This window comes from Cephus cinctus, unplaced genomic scaffold (assembly GCF_000341935.2).
Source record: "Cephus cinctus unplaced genomic scaffold, Ccin1 Ccin1_scaffold1343, whole genome shotgun sequence".
NCBI classification, from domain to species: Eukaryota; Metazoa; Arthropoda; class Insecta; order Hymenoptera; family Cephidae; genus Cephus; species Cephus cinctus.
This window is the reverse complement of record NW_014333756.1, coordinates 700043-712105: the sequence shown is the minus strand read 5'-3', so window position 1 is coordinate 712105 and position 12063 is coordinate 700043. Positions and strand designations below refer to the sequence as shown.

Below are 12063 nucleotides of genomic sequence, written 5' to 3'. Positions count from 1 at the left end.
AAATTTTTTAATATTTTTTTTTTTTTTTTTTTTTTTTTAACGTGACCAACGATTTCTATGACTAAACGGAACACACGTTTATCTTACTTCCTAATTACTTAGAATTAACCAGCAGGAATATTTGCTTTGTAACTCGCTTGCGACACTGCCTTAAGCGTAAGTATCGTGGTCTGAAAGTCAGGATTTAATTATCTGATAGCCCGTTGACGTATCTGGGTATCTCTCTGGAGACTGAAGAAACTTAGGGGTCTCGCTACTATCCACATATGTTTTCATTCGCCAGGTGTGGCGCTACTCTCTGAGGTTCTAACACGCGTGTTAACCCAGTCCATCTCTTAGGCTACTTCATTCAGACTCGGTCAGGGTGCATCAGATATTCCAAAAAATAAAAATTTTTGAACATCTATCTCCTATTTTACATGAAATATAAATAACTTCAAAACTCAAAATATTTCAATCGTCCCAAAAATAAACTCCTAGCCTTAACTTACGTACTTGGCACAAATGATATCACTCCTATATCAAACAGATTATACCGTTGGCAAATATTATACCCAGTACAGTAGATCAATAATGACCTGAAACACAAATAGGGAAGGTTAAGGCACATTTAACTACGACGCTTAGAAGGGATGAAATTCTCATGAAATTCCGTGGCATCTCCAGAGACCCTTACCCTCATCTCTATACGTGCGTGTGTACATATATATATATATATATATATATATATATATATACAATATATAGAATTATAACCTTCGAAAGCGTTATCTTTTCGTGATGAATTTTGCCAAAGATGGCTGCCACAACCCACCCTCCCTACCACCCCCGTACGTTAATCAGGATCGTACCGACATGCAATACTCTATACACTGCATAGCATGCAGCTTTATCATATCTCGTTAAATTCACCCTTCGCGTAGCTTGTTCCCGTCTCTTCGTATTCAGTGACGAATAATATAACGCCGAGGCCATCGTAGCATGACGTACGCTCAATTTGAAGGTGAGTGCGTCCAGTAGATTTATAATTTGGAAATACGTGACTCGTTCTTGGAGAAGCGTCAGTGAGGGGGTAGCTATATAAAAAAAAAAAAAAAAATAACGAGGATTGCCAAATCGATATACTAAACGGGTTTAACGGAGCAGGAATAATTAGGGTGTTGGCAAAGAGCCCGAGCCGCTAGCTTGGAGAACAGATTCAAAGTGGTCGAAGAGGGGGCTGGCATTTCTGTTTTGGCTATTATACGCGCCACCACCCCGGCCGACGTCGTAGTCTACGTACAGTAACTATTAAATGCTAAATAGGGCGTTTGCCAGCGGTGTAAAATCGCTTGCTCGAAATCAGGGCTGGTTTTAGCTTCGATTCGTTCTGGTGCTTGGAGAATTCCTTTTTTTCCACATTCATACTATAATATTATATAGGATTTTATATGGATTATGAGAACCTTAAAGGATGGTTTTCTTATTTCTTTTTTTTTTAACAAGTATTTTAATATCTCTTTAATTGAATACTTTATTTTAATATTATCTTTCGTAGGAGCAGCCTTTGGCTTTAAGCACAATGCTTCAATTTGTAGCATCGTTATATGACTATATGTATATATGTATACAGTCTGTACTTATATATGTATAGTTGGGTCAAAAGTTTATGTGAATAAGGGGATTGGAATCCACGTTAGAAATTAATTCGTTAAATTACAGATGGAAATAGTGATATTGAAATACTTGGCATATCTGACATATGCATATTGTTATATTGTGCTATATATACCGTGATGTATTTGTATACTCGACCTGTTAAAGTCCGCCCGTATTTTCTACGTGTATATAGAAACTAGTGAAAATTCACCACTTCAATTCCACATACACAAACTAATTTATGAATACAGAGGGGTCGAGTACAATATTATACAAAAGTCGAAGAATCGCTCGTATATACAATCCCCCTTAAAACTACCCTAGAACGTAGCATATGTGATGGTCAAAGAATCAGAATTTATTAATAACATATTTAATTGTGTAATATTTTAATTAATTCGATGCTTTTGTAAATCAGATATATATATATATATATATATATATATATATATATATATATATATATATATATATATATATATATATATATATATATATATATATATATATATATATATATATATATATACACACACATAAATAACGCAACGTTCGTGTAATTATTGCAGAATGTATGTAGCTTCCACCCCCCTGCCCCCTTCGAATTTTCAATAACGTCGGCAAATACATATAGATGACGTCACTTAGCATCATACGTGAAAGAAAAAAGTGCACACGGTGCATACTGTTGTACTGATGATGTGCAAATTAATACTGGAGACTGCAACGCGAAACAGTCCGCAAGTCAAATATACATGTTGTATACGTATATAGCGCGGTGCAATTTGGAGGACGGCGACGAGATTGCGAACGACGCTGGCGTAAAAATTAATCAATTCATCGTAAAGCTGCCGGCTACGTTCCCGCGTGAAAAAAAAAAAAAAAAGAAAAACAAAGGGGGGTTGCAAATATTCATTCACGTGGTGGCCACTATCGATAAATTTACATTCGGTCGGCATTTTCGTGCTTGCTTTTGAAACGAAAAACATCCCCATGAAATATTTAAGGTGCAATCACTCTGTTTTATCGCTCGGTCCTGAAAATCATCGAGATTTTAGCCCGAAAACCTTCGGGTAATTTCGTTTCGAAATTTCGGATCACCGTTACGTTTTACGCGCTCTGTGATCAGAGCGCAGTACAGTGTTACGTATTCGTATGATGAATTATGGATTTTTAGATGGTGTAGGATACATTATTAAGATTATGATGCATTATTAAGTGCACCAAACAACGACTCTCAATACTTTGTGTATATAGGTATACAAGACATGTAATATATAGTATACGAAATCAGTTGATCAGTAAATTTTATATATATGTATATATAGTAATGCTACTATACTAAATACATACACAAATAGATAATATACTATATAGTGATATATTGTAGCTGTTCGTGTAATCGTGGCTGTAATTATTCGCGTGAAGGAAATTGTAAGTGGTGTAGCCAGGCGCGAGAACACGGAACAGAGGTGGACGTAATGTATTTAAAGCAAGGCAGATTAGGGAAACCCGTGGCTTCTCTCTAAGAGATTCAGAAAGCGGGTCGGAGGAGAAAAGTATTTTTAGTGGCGTGTTAGAGAATTTAGGATTCACGTAAGTTAGTGCTATTACCCTTTTCGAATGTTAACGACCCACTGTAAATCAGGATGGGGGAGAAGAAAAAGGATCTTATTGAAGCAATAGACTCCTCTACAGGTTGGCATCACTATTCTTGTGCGGCATCTCATCTTCTTCGGGTACTTGTTATTCCGTAGAGAGAAGAGATAAATGAATTTACATGTTTTATATACGCGGGTATTAATTTTGCGAACCAATTAGGCTTCCAGTGTATTTCTTTAAATTAGTTTCTATACGGGAATTCGTATTGCGATTTCGAGCATAGAATCTTTGAGTTTGCGAGTGCAAACTTTTCCTATAATTTATCAAGTAAAAGCGTCGTGACGAACTTTTGGATTAGTGTGAGTCAGAAAATGAAGGTCGCTGATGAGTAGTGGGTTAAGATCCGAAGGTGGGAACTAACGGAAGAAAGAAAAGGTACGGAAGAGATTGAGCCTTTGATTCTGAGTGGAAATAGACGTAGCTGTAGATTTATTGGAAAAAATTAAAGATGCTGGAAACAGAAAGTGTTATTGGATAAAAAAAGAAATTAAAAAAAAAATCACCTTTAAGACTAATCGTCGTATTGTTCGTTACGCAGTAACTATTTGGAGGGTTAGGCAGTTTTTGAATAGTTTAGAATATTTTTTGGGACACTTTTTACTGTAGAATTTGATAAAAATATTTGTGCGCCTAAAAAAATCTCATGGGAAATGAGTTATTTTTTGAGGGTGGAACCAGTTAATACAGTTTTATATTTGACTGTAATACTTGTTATATAATTAACTTCTTAATGTTCCACTTTGCAGGAGGAACTTCCCAGAAAACGGGGGGGAAGCATAAATTAAATTATCTCATATTTTTCTTCAATTAACGTCTTGGAATTGGATGAAACGCCAAGTAAATGACTTAGCACGTAAAATACTTGAAATAAAACTTTTCCACGTATTTCGTTGGTTCGGTACCGCGATATGAAGCCCTGATGGAAATAATGCAATACTTAATCTCGTCCTTGAAAACTATGAGGTCCTTATCACTTTTCAAATAAATTTACAATATTCGATTCCCATTATCGAATGGTTAGTTATCGATATACATATAAAAAATGTAGACGTCATTGTGACAATGATATATTACGAATTTATTAAAATTGATATCAGAGAATCATGAAAGTGACTATACAAGTGTATATAATATATTGATATATCGATTTAACCTCAATTAACTACTTTATCAGTTATTCCATTGCGGTGGATGGAAAAGTGCGCGCTTAAATGCCTCTATATGGTTTGAATCTATACATATATGTTAATTATACAGTTGCATTTCAACATACATATGGTCACGAGTGATATTCGATAAGAGGAAAAAATACTTAGAAAAAAAGAGAGACAAATACAGTAAGAAAAATTCCAAAGCGAATATTACAAATTTGATGAAAACTAAGAAGCAAGTAACCTGCCCTATTGAGGAATCCATATAATTCACTAAAAAGAACCCCATAAACTAATTATTCTTTGTACCATACTTACAACAGATAAATTTAATGAATGTACATTCCATATGGATTCGCAATCAAGTTGAATATTAAACGATATCGTGAGCCCCCCGAACATCACAATTTCATTACATACAGCTTCCGGTACAATATTTTTTATTTTAACGCATCAGCGATAAAACCGGAATGCATAATAAAAGTGATAAAATTGTTCAGCATGTAAGGCTTCAATCCGTTTGTCATGTTACATAATTCAGTTCGCATGCGCAATTTACTACTAGAATAAACGTATATTGCTTTTGTATATACTGTATTACATATTTTTAATACGACCAACCTCATTTTACATATATCCTTAATTGTATCCCTACGGTATGCCGAACACCCATTTAAGAGCTATCATGTATAAAAATGACATGGTGCCTAATCGTATTTGTGGTTACGAGAATTATTGAACTCAGTATGGGCAACACGTGATTGACATCACGTGGTTCCTTGGGATGACGTTAACGCAGTTAAACCATGCATCCCTATGACGTTCCCTTAAGCTGGTTAACTGACCTGCATTTCAGTGACCACGAAGTTGCATTTGTCACCCGCCGAATTGGTTAACAATAAGGGACCAATTTGACATTGATTGACAGAAGACACTATTGACGAGTCTGACGAGTCATTTGTCGACTAAGTATCGGTATTCGTCGTTCTCGAACGGTGACTAATAGAACACTTGGCAGATAATCAGAAATCATTGGACGATGGGATACGGCGTTAATTGCTATATAGTAGATAGAATGTAAGTTCCGTGCTATAATGCATGAGAATTTTTTGTAGACGTATTATTTACGTATTAACGTATGAGAGAGAGTGAAAGAAAATTTTTTAATATTCTCTTTTCTTTTTTTGAATCGGGGACGGCGGGAGGGGACGATAAATATTCCTTTGCTTTCACCGTGTTTCTCCTCTCTGATGAGATTTATTATATTTTCGCGAGCAAATTGGCTAAGTTTCGATACGCGTATCCATCCCGACGATTCTTTTTCATGGAAGAACAAACGCGTGGACGGGCAAGTTATCATTCTCGGATCTATAAATTGCGTAAGCCCGATATCCGGATTTTCTATCCGTTATGCCAGCGGCAGCAATTCGGACGAAAATATGTTGAGGTACAATGTCGTCCGGTAGACACAAATGAAATTTACTAACGTTTCCACACCCGGTGTCTTTGTTGTAATGGATGGTGGAAAAATTTCGAATTTTTTTTTCTTTTTTTTTTTTTTGATAATCTACTTTTATACATACACTCGATAACGTATTTTTCAGGTGGCCTGGTTACGGGTTAACACACAGACGATTCTTACTATCGCCAGTCACGTTATCACGAAGAATCATCGAATCGGCGTCACTCATAGTGATCACAGAACGTGGTACCTGCACATACGCGATGTTCATGAATCCGATCAAGGGGATTACATGTGTCAGATAAACACGGATCCTATGAAAAGTCAAATTGGTTATTTGGCTGTTGTCGGTATGTGGATTAATTAGCTTTGTTAATATCCCAACGACTATAGGTCGGCCATTGTTAATAATAATTTCAAAAATGAATTTTCGCTATATGTCAATTCAAAAGCAACACCTCAGACTGATATAGCATTCGAACGTGATAATGACCTGTAAAAAAGCACGTGTGCGATTCTGTGAAAATTTCGATAAAAATATATGAGACTGCAGGTATATATAACTTTGGCGATATCTAATGATATATTTTGTTATGTTGGTCACAGTACCGCCGGACATTCTCGACTACCCCACAAGTACGGATATGGTGGTACGCGAGGGCAGTAACGTGACTTTACGTTGCGCTGCTACTGGATCACCCACCCCCAACATTACGTGGAGGCGCGAGGGTGGAGAATTAATACCCCTCGGGAATGGTCAAGAGGGTAAGGAATTTTTTTTTTTTTTTTATCAACATACTATACACTGTTTCTCACGTAATATTTTTATATATTGTTATTATTAATTTAACCTATCTCTCTGTTACGTCATCCTCAAAGAACAGCGCACGTAACATTATAATTTCGAGGAAGCCACAAGCTGACAAAGCAAAGCAGTTAGCATACGCATAGAATTCGATAACCTTGTACAGATTTTTAATATTGTGGCAGGAAAATCTTGGTACACGATATAATCGAAGGTAGGCGAAGTAATTGAATCCTGTTGTTTTCTTCCAGCAGTATTACGTAACGATTATATAGAACACAATACGCTGCGTACAAGAGTAATTATAGTTCGATCATCGATCTATTCTCCCTTAAGAATAATTTGAAGAGATACGAATTTTTCGTGTAATAGAAAACACCTTAGAGATATGATTAATATTGCATAAGCAATAAAACTTTGGCCAAACGATATTCGTCATGAAATAATCAAATGCCTACGCAGGGGGTGTTCGTGGTTTTTAAGTTTAAAAATTAAACTTTCAACTTTCTCAGAACGATCTCGAGGGACATAACATCCGGCCAAAGTTTCTCATCGATCGTCTCGACTGACCGTCTGTATGTTGTACGGAGAGGGATGGTTGAGGGACCCGTAAACGGTGGGAGGTTCCATAAAATTTTTAACAAGTTTCGAAAAGACTAATTTTCACAATTTCGAACGTTTATAATTTCAGCGTAAAAAAAATTAAATGTCGATTCGGCTGCATTACTTCAATTTTTACTTAATCATCATTTATTTTCATTTTTTATAAAATCTTTATCTGCATTATGGATTCTTTGGTAGATATATTATTTTTTTGATTCATTAGTATGTACAGACATTATCTTCTACGTACTGCGTACAAGGGGTGACTTGAAGGAAATGCAGATTTTCGGAAAACTGCCTACGGAGGGTCGTATGATTAAGGTCATCCTGATATAGTCAATTTACTTTGGGTCTCGAATCGATTCGTTTGGCATGCTCATAGGCCGTGCAAACGTTTTTCAACCCCTAACTCGCCCCTAAATTCTTCGTTCTATTTAGCTTCTTCCCCTGCTTTCTCGCTTCCACGTACTTGTTGATCGTCAATCTACTTGGGTCTTTGCCGGATCCTGGAGTATTTCGAAAGGGGGATATAATCCAAGCACCCTTCCCTTTTATATCGATACATAACCCTTCACCCCTCAGGCTATATTAAATTATTTCAACGTCTTGAAAGTGAGCATGGAGTCTATGGGGTTGAATATATTTTGTTGGATATTGAAAATCTTTTCCCTGGTCAATTTTAAATAAAAAAAAACTGTAACGTTACACCTCGTCACATAAATCACTTTACCGGCGGGATAACGGCTAAGGGATGTTTCTTCAAGTTTGATTATCAAAGGCGGACTTCCATTAAAAAAGTTTGCTTTTTTCAAAGTTACGCAATCGATTACATCGTACAGAAATTGCGTTTCTAGGAACTATTGAAAAAGTTCCTCTTTCATTTACGCACTCGATCGGAAATGGATTTACAGGGCTGCCAGTCCATATTCACACCTCGATACCAAATCCGTAGCGGTTAATCTTAATGACCTTGAATTCACCAGAGATTACCTCTCTGGCCCGTAACAACTAATTTAATTAACTGCAACGTCACCTGCATTATCCAGTCCATTTTAATATAGCAACCAATTAGCTAATAGCCAAAATTTTAGTTTTCGCGAACCTTTGATCCCCGTGGCTACCCCCGAAAAATTGGCGGTTTCCGGGAAGCAGTAACAGAAATTGCCCTGCGCGGATTAAACATCCACCCTAGTGACGTAGAGTCGCCGAAATTGAAATGCGGCGTACGTAAGCCTGCACAACCAGCAAACCTGCAGACTGGTCTTGTATACGAGAAATTCGTTGGGGTAGGCCTGTCTGCGGTTGCCAGGGGTAACGCGCAACCTATGTACAGCGAAAACCAGACACGTAACATTACACCGGCAACGTATGCAGGTACTTATGCCGATTACAGGGAGATAGAATGACAGCAGCCACAAACCCCTGTTACAATGTCTACCGCGGACTCCCCCATAAAGAATACCATACGGTTAATAAAAATATTTTTCAAAATAAATAATCGTGCCTCGAAATTCGTTAAACTCCACAAAATATTTCTCATCACCCATGAACTTGATATCAACGTCAAGTAGGAAATTCAAAGAGGACATCAGTGACAGCGTGACACTAATTAAGATTAGTCATGGAGATCGTAAAGGCGTGAACATTGTTAGAGGATATCGCGTCGATTAAGCACCTCGTGATACGTCCGAGTCAATTATCGCGGGTGAGATAAGCTGGCACGGGATCAGATATGATTAGACGCCGTGTGATTAATTGCAATAATTATGCGGGCACGCAATGTCCCAAACCCACTCGACCATGGTTTAAGTACACCGCCTGACCCATGGGAGTGATCAAGAACTCTTTGCTAACCCTTTACCCGCGGTATCTATGGTGACAGTATATATACACAGGATCCCTTAGGTTTATCTAATCACTTAATAAAGTACAAGGTATACGATATAGCGCCTTGCATAATAAGTAACGTTCCTAACGATAACCGTCTACATTTTTTTTACCTATTCCCAGGAATTCAACCGGCATTTCCTTTCTCAAGGAGAAAAACCACTTCGTGCAGAATAACGAGCGCTCCCTGGGGATAGTGTACTTTTTTTTTTTTTTTTAAATAATTTTCTAGACATTTTTTTTTCACCGGTCGGACGAGACTGACTTTTTTTTATTGTTATCGCAAAGTTACGTAACGTAACTAGGAAACTCAGTAGACGAACGTAGAACGTTACGTGGGGATTTCCTGGGTTAAGGATAAGGCATTAAGGCCCCCTGGAACAACTGGTACATAATTAACGGCAGCGAGTAAGACGCAGGACAAGAAATCGTCGGCGAATACTCTGACCGATGCACTCGGGATTTCGCGTGCAAGTGCATCGGAGTGCAGCGCTCTCGAAATTTACGGGGATTAACGTGTACCGCAAGAACAACAGGACACCGTAACGCGGTGATTAGTATCGGCGTTTAATACCATGCGAAAATGCAGTTGCACCTAGTTGTGTTAATATTGCTTTTATACCGGGTTGCTTTACATTTGAATTACCGCACCTGTCTGTCTGCCTCCTCTGTACCTACAATGGGGTTGATGCACTTGTGTGTATTTACTGTTTACCGGTTTTGCGTACTGCGACACGGGATATAATTAATTAGCTGGTACATGATCCTTTGACTGTGTACCTTTTTTTTTCTTCCTTTTTTACCTATATCCTCCGTTTTGCTTTATGTTACAGTGGCAAGCATCGAGGGTTCGGTCTTCAACATTACCAGGGTTAATCGACTGCACATGGGGGCCTACCTTTGCATTGCGTCTAATGGCGTTCCGCCTACAGTTAGCAAACGAATTACACTTATAGTACACTGTACGTATAATTACTCTCTAGGCTAGTCTGCGCTTTGCTAGGATCTCGGAACTTTTCCGTACGACTGTATAAGGGACGCTAACGGTGTATCCGGCAATATCCATCTGAACGTGAATTCTTCATGAGATCAGGAGGAAGTCTGTGAAAAACGTATAAGTAGATACGGGGTTTATGCTGGTTTTTGAAATAGAGGAGGATACATGTTCAGTGATATGAGAGTTGAATAGTTTTTATTTATCGTGTGGTATTCAAATTTTTTAAATCTTACTCTTTTCTTTTTTACACAGTTCCACCGATGATATGGATACAGAATCAATTAGTGGGAGCTCGAGAGGGACAGGAAATGACGCTCGAGTGCAACTCTGAAGCATATCCAAAGTCAATTAATTATTGGACACGCGACAAGGATGAAATCATAGCAAATGGTGGGTACAGACAAATATAAAAATTATATAATTAACCCTTTAACTCATGCGATGTTTAGGTCCAGCAGATAGTCGCCTGGTTATCTGAAGCACTAATGTCTAAAGTTTACTGCACAGTGCTTACCCGCTCGTACACATGTGTACGCTTAAGACACATAGGGTGGATGTGCGCTAATATCTTGGATAATTAGAATACGAGATTATGCAGTAGGCTCGCACTATAACGTATACTAGATCTATTATAATGATTTGCGAGCCTAAACTACATTGCAGGTTGCAGTTATGCAGGAACGCATCTGCCGTGCAGTGCAGTAGCGAGCGTAACGGTAAAACCCCCATTTTCATATATCACATCGATTCGATCGAACAGTCGCAAACGTGCGTTGTTACTTGTTTAAAGCAAATATCATTTTCACATCACGTCAAATTCCACGTAACGTTGAACAAGTATTAATCGCACATTGCCCTGGGTGATTACGATATTCTAGTTATATGTATACCGAAAACTGTACTCTTGAAATCAGTATTCGGCCGATACACGCTGTAACGTGATTCGTCATATAGATCGAGATACGCCATGCGTGTAATACCGGATATTGAGAATACATGCATGTAAATGCGTCAGAAGGGGATGATCAGTGTCGAACTTTTTCGTTCCCAAATAAAATATCTCGTTGCCAGAGACTCCAACCTTTTTTTTTTATATTTTTCTTCGCTACACTGTCGAAAACATCCATTATCCGGCGACTGTACTTTGAGTCTGCCAATTGAGAGCGAATGTGATTATTTATAAAAAAAGGGTAACATTACGTCCGAATCTCGTTAACACGTTCGGCGGTTTTCGAATTGACTTTGTTGACCTTTCTGTTCACGCCACGCGACACTTCGAAACTGATGGGAACGCGAAGCCTACTATCAGCCGCCAATGGCCGAAACAGCGCTTAACGCCTTAATGACACATTGGTACATATATATGTTTATCTATCAACCCCTAGAAACTTGATTGTTTATACAGGTAAACGGGGTCTTTCAACGTGATCGTCATTACTCATCAACGGTCCAGAAAAACATTCTTAAAGTTCAGCCTACAATGTTGGGAGAAACGAAGCATCGCTACGACGTGCCATTCATGCAGAACCTAATAAAGCGACCGAGATACTCAGACTGCTCATTGTAAAGTTGCATAATAGAGCGTAAAAGAGAGAGAGACAGAGAGAGAGAGAGAGAGAGAGAGAGAGAGGGAAAGACAAAGGAGAAGAGAAAAAGCGTTGATGGAGAGTTTGCGGGACCGGGGTGGAGAAGGGTGGGATGAAGGAAAAAAAAAAAGAAATGTCAGCTCCTGAAAAATCTCACGGTGCACACGTACTCGGGTTTATTATCGTCCCGTAATAATTACACTGATGACGTCAAAGGTTATTAAAAACTACGGAAGTAATTATGGCCACCCCTCTTGCCCCCCCCCCCCCCC

General features: G+C 38.2%; 1 protein-coding gene across 5 annotated transcripts in view; it reads left to right on the top strand.

The window, feature by feature from the left end:
• The window catches only part of LOC107272987 (opioid-binding protein/cell adhesion molecule homolog), a 73712-nt gene that overhangs the window by 50054 nt on the left and 11595 nt on the right, over positions 1–12063 (top strand). For all 5 annotated transcript variants that reach the window (XM_025090306.1, XM_025090305.1, XM_025090307.1 and 2 more), the window contains 4 exons: positions 6056–6263; positions 6520–6678; positions 10042–10170; positions 10458–10595. In XM_025090306.1, coding sequence (XP_024946074.1) covers positions 6056–6263; positions 6520–6678; positions 10042–10170; positions 10458–10595 — 634 coding nt within the window. The remainder of the gene's footprint in view (positions 1–6055; positions 6264–6519; positions 6679–10041; positions 10171–10457; positions 10596–12063) is intronic.